Source organism: Barbus barbus (genome assembly GCF_936440315.1).
Source record: "Barbus barbus genome assembly, chromosome: 41".
Lineage (NCBI taxonomy): Eukaryota > Metazoa > Chordata > Actinopteri > Cypriniformes > Cyprinidae > Barbus > Barbus barbus.
The window spans coordinates 7,884,115-7,898,238 of NC_136719.1; the positions used below are offsets into that span (position 1 = coordinate 7,884,115).

General features: G+C 37.2%; 2 protein-coding genes across 2 annotated transcripts; one reads left to right on the top strand and one right to left on the bottom strand.

The window, feature by feature from the left end:
• Positions 1-773: 773 nt before the first annotated feature.
• Positions 774-4,702, top strand: wfdc2 (WAP four-disulfide core domain 2). The gene is made up of 4 exons (XM_079402043.1): positions 774-1,136; positions 2,645-2,776; positions 2,941-3,078; positions 3,793-4,702. Exons 1-4 carry the CDS (start codon positions 1,040-1,042, stop codon positions 3,924-3,926), a joined length of 501 nt encoding a protein of 166 aa, XP_079258169.1. The 5' UTR covers positions 774-1,039; the 3' UTR covers positions 3,927-4,702.
• Positions 3,977-12,759, bottom strand: pigt (phosphatidylinositol glycan anchor biosynthesis, class T). Its single transcript, XM_079402042.1, has 12 exons — positions 12,357-12,759; positions 11,160-11,337; positions 10,899-11,026; positions 10,605-10,705; positions 10,434-10,520; positions 10,228-10,315; positions 9,785-9,882; positions 9,459-9,615; positions 9,104-9,304; positions 7,412-7,577; positions 7,150-7,233; positions 3,977-6,284 (listed from the first exon to the last, which is right to left on the bottom strand). The coding sequence occupies exons 1-12, from the start codon at positions 12,721-12,723 to the stop codon at positions 6,032-6,034; spliced, it is 1,908 nt and encodes a 635-aa protein (XP_079258168.1). The 5' UTR covers positions 12,724-12,759; the 3' UTR covers positions 3,977-6,031.
• Positions 12,760-14,124: the final 1,365 nt, after the last annotated feature.

Genomic DNA, 14,124 nt, shown 5'->3' on the forward strand with positions numbered 1-14,124 from the left:
ATGCACATTGTGTCAATGCACAACCTGTTCCAAAGCGATGCGTACAGTCTGGGCTCTATTTACTTGAAATCATATTGCAATGTAAATGTAATTTGCCGCATCTGCAGAGGAAATGTCAAAAATCCATGGGAAAAAAAGCTGTGCTGTGCAACTGATTCCATGCAGAAATTGAGGGGTTTCCATTGAGCTTACTGTGAAAATTGTCCAGTGTGTTAGAGATTAGTTTCAGATCAGCTCACACACTGCCATAAAAGTGTTGTTATAATCAAAATCAAACTATTATGTGGCAAATAAAGCATCATACTTCATTCACACGTGCACTGTAAAGAAATATTTTTGGAGTATGACTTAAAAGAAAATACAACTTCAATCAATTTTCATGTTTAGTTCAAAGTGTTAATTGCCGTTTGTTTTTACTAGCAATTTCTTCACCATTTTTTGTTTTTCCCAGTGTATTTTGGAAAAAAAAACATTTTATACATTGCTTGCTCTACTGCAGTCAAGTGGCATTTACAGATCAAGTGATTAAAAAATACACACATCTCTGGAAGTAGGCTACCCATGAAGTAAAACTGGCATCGTTCTGAATTAGGAGTATTTTGTGGTTGCATGTGCCAACATACCTTGTATCTCAAGTGCCCACATGTTTAATTGTTTGCCAAATCATCCCGCCCCCAACTCACGCTATTGGTTGAGAGCGGGCTTCAAGTGTTCTGATTGGCTGACTGGCGCGGCCCGCAGTCAATACTCTCTAGTCTGGAGAAAAGTGATTTCTTTGGACAACCTTTTAGTAATATTAGTGTGCGTGTATGCACACTATTTAAAACATCGTTTTAAAAATACGACTTGAGCATGAGTATGTACTGTTCCCATTTTACAGATAGGATGGCAAAACAATTCTAAAGTAATAAGCAGAACCGCGGGGTTCAGTAGATGCTTTTTCTTTCTTTCTTTCTCGCGCAAGGATCTCGAAGCTCTCCGCTCCTCCTCTGACTCTGACTCTGACTCGCAGTTCATTGTGTGACCGCAGCTCGAGAGGATGACGGCTCGAGTGTGTTTTTTGGTGAGTGTGTTTTTATTGTGTCTGTCTGGATGCTTGAGCACAGCAGACGCGGCTCCAGGACCAAACTGCACAGGTGAGAAGATACATGCTCTTTTATCTTCATAACGCAGCACGAAGAAATGCATTAATGTGCTTTACAAACAGCTGTGTAGTAACATGACATAATCTGGATTACAGAATCAGATTAAAAAAATGAAGTACCTGTAATTAGACTGGATTACATGATGATTACATAGTAATAATTAATTGATTCTCCATCTTTCTAACTCTCTTCATTCTAACTAACTCATCGTTTAGCCTACTGCTTATATAATTCTTCCAGTTTTGTGGACATTCACAGTCTTTAGTCACAGCATTCAACCACTGGATTTACAAAAATAACTTCAGGTTTAAGAAGTGTTTCAACATTGCATCAACTACTGATGAACACAATCATTTTTATTTGAATTATGACTCATTCAAACACATGGACACATTAAAATGCATAAATCCATCATCTGATTCTTGCACCTAATATATTTACTTGAAATACCCCTGAGATTTAAAAAATTTATATTTTAATAATGAAGTATCACATTTCCATGTTCATGTTTTGTATTTTTTCAGTAAGTGGTTTATTTTGATTCATTTTAAAATTAACATTAGCTTTTCTTTTAACTCATAAACCCCCTACAGTTCCTTCACAAACCCACTTTGGGAAACCTTGACGTAATGTAATGTTTAATGCATTTAATAACAAATAGAGTATATTTTATTACTCTTTTTATATTAATATGGTACAAGATATGACGCATTTAAATCTGATTGCATTACCTAAAATGTGTAATGTAATGGATTATGTTACTAAATAGAATTTTTGTCATGTAATTTGGAAGTAATCTGACCACAAAATATGATATTATTACAATTTACGAACGTACTTCCAGTGAAAGGTGAACTATGTGCATTAGTTCAGATTAAATATATAAATTCAGAAAAAACACATACAGTGACCAATATTATTGAAAGACCAATATCACAGTAAAACGAGAATATTTATGGTTACGAGACTTTTTAACCAGATATGCATGCCATGAAATGCATGTATTTATGAATTTGTTTTGAGTTTGTTTGTTGTTTTGAATCGAAATACTGTAACGGTAGACATGAAGATAACAATTATTTTGAATACAACAGTAAACTAATGAACAAAATGTGAACTGATGTCCATGTTTTCTATTAGTATTACTATTCGCTATTATACACAATGAGTAACACTGAGAAAAATTGGATGGTGAAACTATTTTCAATCTGAAATTGCTAGCAAATTTCACAAATAATTGCAAAGAATTAAATGTGAAATTTTCAAGTAGAAAGACTGTGAAGCACACTGCACTACATCTTCTAAAAATCATTTTTGACAGTGTAGGTTGTTACAGCAATTTGTATTTGAAACTGACGATGAATCTGACTTTAATTTGAAGCAGATATATCATTAAAGTTTGAGACATATATTGGAAAACCACTGACTAACAGCTGCTGAGTCAAACTCTTACATCAGTCCCTGGTCTCTCCTGTAATGCTGCTCCTGCTCTTCTGTAGTGGTGGGTCACTGTCCGGCGAAGCTGACGGTCGTGCCGTCCAGTCGGGGATGTGTTTCTGATAAAGACTGCTCTGGAGGACACAAATGCTGTGTCTTTGACTGCGGGGCTGTGTGTGTGCCGCCTGCTTTCAGTAAGAAATACACCATAGAACACCATATTACATTTAATAGAAATACTGAAACAGCATTTTTGTCCATTGAGCTTTATTTTAGTTGCAACTTCAAAATGAACTTTATACAGTAATGCATTCAGCATGCAGTGGTATGGTGTCTTTGACATGTGTCTGTATTACAGCAAAGCCAGGAGTGTGTCCACGCAGAAAATTTGGAGCAGGAATGTGTGCCGAGTTCTGTGTCAATGACAGTGACTGTCCAAACAATGAGAAATGCTGCAGCAATGGATGTGGACATGAATGTATGGCTCCATATACAGGTATGCATGTTATATTATATTATATTATTATTATTATAGTCAATCACCTTTATTTATATAGCGCTTTTAACAATACAGATTTTGTCAAAGCAACTTTACAATATCAAAAAAGTGTGTCAATAGTGTAAAATGACCAGATTAAGCACTCAATTTTCAGTTAAAGGCATTTCATTATTGAATTCAGTTTAAATCTGTGCATTCAAGTCAACGATATCGCTGGAAATGATTATATTATTAAATTAGTATTATTATTAGATTATATAATTATATTTTATTATGTTTGTATTATATAAATGTATGGGTCAGCTTTCTCATTTCCTCTCAATTTGTGTTTTATTTTGTAACAATATGTATTATTTAATGTTATTATGTTGTTATACAGGTAAGGAAATTATTATTATTTATTTATTTTTTTTCTGCCTCAGTTTCTGTTATTTTGTAATAAGTATTATTTAATGTTTTTATCCTGTTATACAGGTTTGAATATTATTGTATTATTTTTATTTAATGTTTGGGTTTGCCTTTTATTACATGTCATATATAATATAGTACTGCTCCAGGCACAGGGTGGCTTTACAAAATGAATTTACATGAAATAATACCTATAGTACAATTTACTCTGTAAGTAAAATGATGTTGCTTTGAGTGTTTTGTGCAGTATATCTGAGACTGAATGCTGCTAAAGGGACAAACTGTTTGTCTGTGTCCATGCAGTGAAGCCTGGTCGATGTGCCCTACCGAAGGGGACTCCAATGTGTGCAGAATACTGTTACCATGATGGCCAGTGTCCTGCTGAACAGAAATGTTGCCCAACCACCTGCGGTCATGCATGCAGTGCACCATGCTGATTTAACCATAGGAAGAAAGAGTCAATGGAAGATACATACTTGAGTTTTTTGTACCATTTAATGCTTTATTCATAGGTTTCCCATTTATAACCACACAATAAACCTCATAGTTTCAGTAAGCCTTCTTTCAGTGGTTGAGTTTTTTGCCCACAAAATAACAAAGAAAATTGCTTCATTGAAAAGTTGGTAATTTTGGTATGCCAGTGTTCCTTTGGCTGTTCTTTTCTCACATAACAGCTCATTGGCATCAGTGCTTAGGAATGTACAAGTTCCCCTCCCCGAGACCCAAACACGTGCAAAACGTCTTGTAATGAAAGAGACCTCTGTTTCCATCCTCTCCAGGAGCTTGGCAGCAAAAGGGTCAAAACATTTGTCTGCAAAAACATGACAGTGATGGAAAAGCCTTGAACTAAATTACTAAATTACCAGAAATGAAACAGCCAAAGAATGCTGGGTAACAATACTGCACTTTTGGCAATTTAGTCACATAAAGAGAAAAGATGAATGTGCAAAAATGAAGAAAATTTGTGCTAAACTGAGGTTAGTGTGCATCAGCTTCCAGGAATGTGAACAGACCGTGAACTCTGTCTGGAGGAAAACAGAGCAAAGTTTGCATCTTTTGTGTAAGAAATGCCAAATTTGATTTAGACACTACAATTCAAAAGTTTAGGGTTAGTAGGATTCAAAAAATACTTTTAATCAGCAGGGACACTGTTTTTTAAATTTGATCAAAAGGTCTATAAACTCTAGATATTTTTAATAAATGTTGTTCTTTTGAACTTTCAGAAATGTTTCTTGAGCAGCAAATCAGCATATTAGAATGATTTCTGAAGGATCATGTGACACTGAAGAATGGATAAAAAGGCTGATGAAAATTCAGCTTTGCATCACTGGAATAAATGACATTTTAACATATATTAAATGAGAAAACAGTTATTGTAAATTGTAATAAAATTCTTTTTTTATTTTTACTGTATTTTTTAAATGAGAGTAAGATAATAATATATACATACATATATTTGAGGTTATTAAATCAAAATACTTGAAACCTTTAGAATTATTTAGAAAATCCAGATCACTGGCTTCCATTTCTGTCCACTCCAAATCCCACTAGTCCAAAATCGCTTTCATAACTATACGTTATATGTATAACATCAAATCTCTTTTGATTGGCTGGGATTGTATCATGTTTCACATTCATTGTTGACATTCAGATCGCTTGTCTCTGGAAATTTGTTTTGTATTGTGCCTAGTTAGGACACATTGTAACCAACATACTTGAGTCAGCAGTGCCAGGCAAAAATAGGTAAGCTGATGATGTGGTGCTCGGACAGTCTGATTTGATCTGTGATACTTTTTAGTTTAAAAACCAGTAAGTTAATGGAAATATGTACATCTACATTTAAGTGCATATATATATTATAAAATTCCAAAATAACAGAAAGACTTACAATCAGCCAATGCAGAGGCTCTTTCATACAGTAATTCAAGCAGAATGGCACTGCTGGGATGCTAAATAGTTTCCTAAACCTTCCAAAAAAACATTCCATTCTTCCGCAAAATCCCTTGAGGCACAAACAAAAAATGTTGCACTAAAGAGTCAAACTGTTCTTAACACATGGGTTTCTAGTCAGTTTATTATGGGAAAGTTAACCAGTGTTAACATCATCAACATTTTAATTCCATAACACCCAATCTGGAGGTCATTATGTGGTCAGCCCACAGACAAAAGCACAGAGTAAAAACAAAACACTAAAAAAAAAATACAGTCCAATTCTTCCAAACAACACATATTTAAATATCAGTGCATTACAGAACATGGAAAATATTTGCCACATTCTTAGACATCCATTTTCAGTAGTCGGATTGCAGTGTCTGTGTTTCTATGAGGCTCAGTCACGCTCTCAAGAAGGCTGGAGTAAACTGAGATGACTTAACATCACTCAAAAGGAGGCTAATCCATCTTGGTAGCTCATTCGTCACTTGGCATCGAATCTTTCCAGACTGAAAAGCATCTTAAAACTCCAGCAGCTGCCGTTTAAGCATCACGATACACTCCACTGCCTAAAATGGACATTTCGGGCATCAGACCTGCTCTCGGCAGTTTAGGTCAGCAGTGGCACTCCCCTTATGCGGCGGATGAGGTTGGCCAATCGCTTCGCCAGCGACAGGCTCGGTTCATCCACCTGGAAGGTGCGGGTCAGCAAGTTGTAAAAGGAGCCGTAGCCCACCGCGACCACCGTGCAGGTGAGGCAGATGACGTTGTAGGGCATGCTGAAGTCAGGCGTGGGTAGATTTACCAGCAGCGGTTCGGTGTACACTCGCACAAAGTAGCTTGATTCTTCTTTGACTGGGACGCTGGAAGTCAAAGGTGAACCGTTAAAAAGAAAGAAAACAAATAAGGTACACTTTCTTACTGTTAAAGGAATAGTTCACACAAAAATAGAAATCTGCTGAATATTTACTCACCCTCAAGCCATACAAGATGTAGATGAATTTATTTCTTGATCAGAACAGATTTGGAGAAATTTAGCATTATATCACTTTCTCACCAGTGGATGCTCTGCAGTGAATGGGTGCCGTCAGAATGAGAGTTCAAACAGCTGATAAAAACATCACAATAATCCACAAGTAAACCACACCACTCCAGTCCATCAATAATGTCTTGTATAAAAAAGATGCATATTTGTAAGAAACTAATCCATCATCCAGTAGTCACTTCTGGCCAAAATACGAGTCCATAATCTATAACGCTTCATCCAGTAAAAAAATTCCTGTTGTCCTCTCACATCAAAATCCACCAACATATTTCTTTACAACTGTTTTTGCTTGTAAATGGTGCATGATCTGTGCATATTTCTCTCCTTATTCATACAAGACGACATCACTGCAGAAAGCAGTAAAACGCCTTAATGTGGTATTAATTTCTTACAAACATGCAGATTTTCATTTCATAATACATTAACTGATGGACTGGAGTGGTGTGGTTTACTTGTGGACTATTGTGATGTTTTTATCAGCTGTTTGGACTCTCATTCTGACGGCACCCATTCACTGCAGAGGATCCATTGGTGTGTGATTATGATTATTTTCTACAAATCTGTTCTGATGAAGAAACAAACACATCTACATCTTGAATGGCCCGAGGGTGAGTGTATTTTCAGCACATTTTCAGTTTTGGGGGGGAACTATTCTTTTACAACCAAGGCCAATTCATACTTACAAAGTGCTAAACAACGGTTGGTCTTGTGTGAAGTTGGTGTTCATTGCAACCATACTTGGCACAAGGGCGCTGACCACAGAGGACCTGCAATAACATATTTATAGTACTTCAATCAGATATAGGGAGTGGCACACAGGATAAAATCTGTACAACAATTATTTTTAGTCAAGGATCGTAAGAGAAGACTAAATCTTGCAAAAGAAGCTGGAGATGTTCTTGACAGATAAGATCTTTCAAAATACTTGATAAGCAAGCATTTTACCCAACGTAGAAGCCGTGGTTAGGATCAGGTGTGTACTCAGTCCATTTGAGCAGGGCCCTTTCAAACTGTACAGTGACCTCTGTCATAGAGTGAGGGGGTAACTGGATCAGCATCTCCAGTAGATGAGGACGATGGCGGTCTTTAGCAGGCTGGTAGTGAACGTAACCTACAGGAGAAGGCACAAGGTCTATAAAGGCTGTATTCTCTGTGTTCATAAGCAAGGGTCTTGTTCTGTCCATTCAGGAAAAGTTTGTAAAAACTTTAAACTTACTGTTTACTGTGACTTTTATGTATACTTCCTCATTTTGAAGAGTGTTGAAACATTTGCCAAGAATTCTCTATTTTGGGCTTGTTCCCTGCCCAGACGTTTTAAAGGAACACTCCACTTTTTTTGAAAATAGGCTTATTTTCTAAGTCCCTACAGTTGAGTTAAACAGTTGAGTTTTACCGTTTTCGAATACATTCAGCCGATCTCCGGGTCTGGCGGTAGCACTTTTAGCTTAGCTTAGCATAGATCATTGAATCTGATTAGACCATTAGCATCAAGCTCAAAAATGAGCAAAGAGTTTTGATATTTTTCCTATATAAAACTTGACTCTTCTGTAGTTACATCGTGTACTAAGACTGACGGAAAATGAAAAGTTGTGATTTTCTAGGCCGATATGGTTAGGAACTATACTCTCATTCCGGCGTAATAATCAAGGGACTTTGCTGCCGTACCATGAGTGCAACAGGCACAATGATATGACGCAGCGCCTGAAAGTAGTCCCCAGCTAGGTAACTAGTTATGATATAGCTGGGGACTACTTTCAGGCGCTGCGTAATATCATTGCACCTGCTGCACCCATGGCCGGAATGGGAGCTAAAAAAAAAAAACCTTTGAAAATATGTATTCAATACTGATATATCAGTAAGAATAAGAAAATAAGTAACCTTTATTCAGCAATGATGCATTCAACTAAACAAAAATGACAGTAAAGCCATTTATTATGTTACAAAAGATTTCTATATCAAATAAATGCTCTTCTTTTGAGCTTTCTATTCATAAAGGGATCAAGAAAAATGTGTCATGGTTTCCACAAAAATATTAAGCACCAAATAACCATAATAAACATTTTAATAGATTTTAATTAAACTGCAATCATATTTCACAATACTACTGTTTTACTGTATTTCTGATTTCTTAAATGCGGCCTTGGTGAGCATAAGACATGCTTCAAAAATGCTTCACTTTCAAAAATGTTCAAAAACACACAAAAAAAAATCTTAGAGACCCCAAACTTTTGACAGGCAATGTACAGTAACAGTCTAATAATGTCAGTAATAAGCAAATAATACTGTCATTACATCAGACCCTGCACTGATGTATACAGATCAGTGCATCAAACCAAGCATTTTAAAGAACTAATATGATTTTTTCCATACAAATAAACAAATTAATGAATGAATCTTAAGATGCCAATGAAAAATGAAAAGGCCAGAACGGCAGCATGGGCATTTAAACATCAGAAATATTTAGTTATTTAAAGTAGATTTATATTATAATAAATATAGCATTTTTCATTATTAAAGTACTGGAAGTCAAAAGAGGCCTTAATTGGAAAATTGCCCTAAAACAAGTGATAAATATATAGAAAGCACACATTATATTTTTTTTGCACAGATACTACTGTGGACATGTTATCTACTCACTGGGCTTGTTATCACGGGACTTGCTGGTGACTGTCAGGGTGTGAATGTACAGTTGCAGGTACCAGGGCACTGAATCCATCAGCAGCACAGGAAAAGCCCGATATGGGTGGTTATTGTAGATGACAGTGTGGATTTCCCCTGTCTGCAGCCCAAAACCAGCCACGTAGCGCTCTGCATGCAGCAGAGGACGAAGCATTTCGCCTAAAGCACAAGGTGAAAGAACCACAGAATCAAGTTGGCATGACAGATCTATTAACACAGACGAATATAAAAAATGAGAATACAGATTCTCACTTTGTAACAACAACATAAATAGTTAATTGATTCAAAGACCACCTATCAAATGCATTCATACCACTGTCTCCTTTCCAGCGCAGAAGGAGATTGAGTGAACGTAACTGGCCAAACGTCTCAGCTCTGGTCAGGTCAAACACTGAATATGTCCTGCGGTCCCCCAGCACCACAGCTTGGCTGAGCAGAGGAGTCGGAGGACTCAACTCAAACAGCTCCCCCTGTTGGACAAACAGCACAACACTCAAACTGACTGAATACAGCAGTCAGCTACAAAGGAAAATGCCATTTAGAATTTAAAAACACTTCTTAGCCAGTTCTACTTCCCATTTAGAGAAACATTAAAGCATCAAAAAGCAGAAAGAAAGTATATTGTTGTTTAAGATTCACCTCAGGGTTGTCTGTGATGTCCACATAGACTTTACTAGAGGTAGCAAGAGGACAAGCCTCTGTCAAAGTTCGAGAAAACATCTTGAACAAAGACCATTCTGTGAAAAGATGAAGATAGCAATTAATACACAGATGGACTGAGCATAGTATTGTTTTAAGTTTCTGTCATTAGAAACAACACACTGAATTGCAAAATTAAGGTGCAACAAAGCTTTTGCAAAGTCAAGGCCATTTTATGCTTTTATGATTTTCTTTTTAATTAAAATTTCCCATTTGTTTTTTAATTGTCTTTAAAAATATTTAAGTTTCTCATAGTGAGCGATGTTTGGAAAGCATCATAGTTTTTCCACACTTGAGGTAAATCAATTTACGAATGGCTATTTGTCACACTGAAATAAGAAAGGAGAAAATCTTCTAACATCAAACGTTCATTTATTACTCACCCTTTTTCCCTTGGCCTGAAGTGTAGAGATCAAACACAACATTGAGAGTTTGTCTCAGCTCCCACGCTTTACTTGTGCATTGCTCATCCTAAAAGAGAAAATCTGGAGGGTCATCAGGAAGCAAGGCATTTTCCAGACAATGTACAAGCTGAGTTCTGAATTGTTTTGAATCTATTTGTTAAAGAAAGGTTTGAAAAGAAGCTTACCTGACAGACGGGTCTGATGTGAACAGCCTGGGAATGGAAACTGCTGTGAAACAGCTTCTCTGACTTCAGGAGAACCGCCAGACCTGCCTGGAGTAAAGAAAAAGCAAATGCATGAATTAATGGCTTCTTTAGAATTACCACTTATTAAAATCACAAGCAATGATCTTGAACCTTAGAACCACAAGGGAGAAGCTTCTTCCAGGGTGTGAGATTCTCAGTGCAGACGATTTCACGTGGTAATGTTGCATAGCGTAAAAAACGGTGATCTGTAGCTGTGTGGAGAGAAAGAATCTGCCGTTTCAAGGTCAAATAAATGAAAAAAATGAAACATGCATGGTTGAATTGTTTACAATAAGATCATTAACATGCATTTTTTCATTTGAATGAGTGCAGGCTGGCAAGAAGAATCACTGCAAATCAGTGTCAGTTTGAACGCTGCTTTATAATTCACAGAAAGGGCCGTACCATTTCCCAGACCCAGCGGTTTAAAAGAAGCACTGGGCTGCACGGTGTTGGTCAGGTCAATGAAGTTCAGAGATGCACAGAAGATTCCAGAGAGGACGTTGGTAAGTTCCTTCCAGTTTCCATCCACACTGAGAATTGACCAAAAGTCAGGGGACTGTTAGTTCATTATGGAGTTACATTTTTGCAGAATAAAACAAATGCACTTATAAATCAAGGATTCTTCGATTTCCACAGTTAATTTAAGCACATATAGGTACTCACTCGCTGACTGTGTCATGGAACCACACCCACAGCTCTGCTCCAGGTGGAGAGGGGATGAAGGGCTGCCCCCACTGCATGGTCCTCCAGAAGCCCTGGGTGAAGGAGATGTGCAGCTCTCGCACTGAAAACTTGGAGAGCACTTGGCCGAGGGATTTGGGGAACAGCCGGTAATGAGAACCTGGAGGCAAAAAAGACAAATCTTGAAAACAAATGTTAGGACTTGAGGTGATACTTGGTCAAAATTGCTGGGCAAGGATCAGCTCTTCAATCAAACTTTCACTTCTTTCACTTCCAACATAGCATAATCATCAGAATAGAGTATAGACTGAAATCTATTCATTTTATTCATATTTTTAAACAGCATACCAGTCTTAATTTGATAAACCAGGTCTATTCATTTTATTCACATTCCAAACACTAAACCATAATCAATTTTATTATCTAAAGTCTATTCATTTTATTCATATTTTAAATACTACACCATATTTAATTTTATTCATTAGGCCTCCTCATTTTATTCATGTTTTAAATTGTACACTATATTTAATTTTATTCATTATGTGTATTCATTTTATCCCTATAAAACACTACATTATACTTTATTTGATTAGTTTTTACTACAAGGAATTACACTTGAGTAAAATTAATTAGACTGTCAATGAAACTGAGTATGGTGTAGTTTTTAATATATGAAAATAGAAGAATAGATAAATAGCAAATAAAATTAAGTATGTTAAAGTATGAATAAAATGAATAGACTGTGCATCAAATTAATTGTATTCATAAACACCAAACTATACTTACTTTTATTAGTTTCAAGGCACTACATTTGGCTGAATATACAGTATGCTTTTTTTAATCAGTAACTTTCTGTTTTGGTAGCTTATGTTTAAATGTTTGAAACTAGTTTTTTATTATTCTACACATGATTTCTATTCATTCATTTATTTTTAATGGATAAATTGGACCAGACAGTGAAAGAAATGCAGCTAATAATTGAAATGTGAACTCCTTTATGCAGGCATCCAATGATGCACATTATGAAGTGTGCAGAGTTGTGGGTGCTACATTAAATTTTAACATTGAAACTCATATACCTTCATTTGTGATATTTCATAAAAGGAGTCCACTTGAGTGCTATTGTACAGAGACACATCCAGTGTGTGATGGGACAGAACTACAGCGATGATAACTCACTCTTCTGTTGCTCTTGCAGGAAGTCAATGTCCCACAGTGTGCGGAACTGGAAACTGGCATAAATGTCTCCGGAGTGCAGGGGCCGGATGACCAGCTCCTCCTGAAACTGATCTCTGGCTGCTGCGGTAAAAGACTCGCTGTCTTTGGTGCCATCGCTTCTGTCCGCCTCAACATCAGTCGACTGCCATTGCCTTTCATTCAGATCCTCTGCGGCCATACTATCCACCTCTCGTGGCGTGTCTGAAACGCTCTGTTTTTCTCCTGTATTATCGTTTGCCTTTTCAAGCGTGTCACAACTACTGGGTCGTGCTAAACTAGAGAGAATCAAAATAAATCCTAGAGACAAACCGCACCTGTGCGCTGCCATTTTCGCCACCGCTTCCTTTACCGCACACACTTCCGGGATGTCGTTGACCAATCAGAGAATGGTATGTAGAAAAATGACCAATGGGAGCCGAGAATATAAACATTTATCAGCGCAGCAGAATAAACGATAAATAGTAAATAAAATACAATTATGAGCATTTATATTAGATAACAAATGCTACATTAACTTTATTCAGAATAATTTCATATAAGCTAATTATTTAACGGTGTTATTGCAAGGCTTCTGATGTTATAAATAATAATTTAGTTATTAATAATACGTTACAAGTTATTAGGATTCATTCTTACAAGCACGCTGAACAATAAGTTTTATTATTATTATTTTTTAAATCAGATTTTCATTCAATACCCTCCCCAACCAAATCGGATTGGATCCGAATCTGGTGGAGATTCGAAACGGATTCACTCGAGTATTTTCTCACGCTGTAGTGCGTTTTAAAGGCAGAACTCGTTCACGCGCTTCACATTAGAGAGACTTATGCGAGCGAAACTGTTAACTCAACAGATTCATTCCTTTCAAAGTCACCGATTCGTCCCAAACGAAACTGTAAAACCCCCAAATTAATGAATTCATCTAAGAAGGCACTGTAAGCATCATTCTCTAGCATCCTGTGATTCAGAGCGTATGCTCGGGTCATTGTGAAGTGGATAAAGGTGGCATCTGCGCGCGCGCGTACACACACAAATACCCCAGCCCGCATGACACTCGGTCTCGCTCCCTCATGCACACACACACACACACACACACAGACATACAGTCACTGTAAAGGGTTTTAATGCAGCATGCCTGCTGCTGGATGCTCTTAGACCGAGACGCATCCGCCTCACCGTCGGGTTTGACTGCCTCTGAAAGGGATTTCAATATTTAATTCATAGCTCCTCATGGCTTCATCGGACGGAATAGACAAATGTCTTCTGCACAGAGGCAGATCTCAAAGTGACCCGAACATCCTCAGCGAGTCTGGCATTGATCTCTCGCACAGCGCAGGTAAGATGATGCATTTATTGTCTGGAGATGCCAGTAGAATAAGCGCTTTTCATTTGCACGCGCTATGGAGGTGAAAGTGGCTCCATAATCTGCGTTAATAGCCTCACTTTCATTTCAGTGTGATCAATCAAATTAAACCGCATTTGATGCTCTGTCTGTAGCCTATCCCGATGAAATGCATCTGGCTCCCATAGTAATATTTCCCTATGGATCTGTGTTATGGTTGCTATAACAGAAAACAGCATAGCAGATTATGTGCCAACTGTGGTTTATGCTACCAGCAGAGAAAAAGATTTAGATCCTAATTTTCACTGAGGGAGGATCCTCGTTGTCTTTTGTCTCGTGTGCACAGCCTTCCTTGTGCATCTCTGTGATCGTTTAATACAGGTTTGA

Excerpts from the sequence above, each read along its gene's own strand:
- pigt (XM_079402042.1), bottom strand. The coding sequence starts at position 12,723 with ATGGCAGCGCACAGGTGCGGTTTGTCTCTAGGATTTATTTTGATTCTC. Across the intron at positions 9,616-9,784 it reads ACATCACAGACAACCCTGAG|GGGGAGCTGTTTGAGTTGAG; the intron begins GTGAATCTTAAA and ends TTTGTCCAACAG. Across the intron at positions 7,578-9,103 it reads GTCCCGTGATAACAAGCCCA|GTTACGTTCACTACCAGCCT; the intron begins GTGAGTAGATAA and ends CTTCTCCTGTAG.
- wfdc2 (XM_079402043.1), top strand. The coding sequence starts at position 1,040 with ATGACGGCTCGAGTGTGTTTTTTGGTGAGTGTGTTTTTATTGTGTCTG. Across the intron at positions 2,777-2,940 it reads GTGTGTGCCGCCTGCTTTCA|CAAAGCCAGGAGTGTGTCCA; the intron begins GTAAGAAATACA and ends TCTGTATTACAG. Across the intron at positions 3,079-3,792 it reads ATGTATGGCTCCATATACAG|TGAAGCCTGGTCGATGTGCC; the intron begins GTATGCATGTTA and ends GTGTCCATGCAG.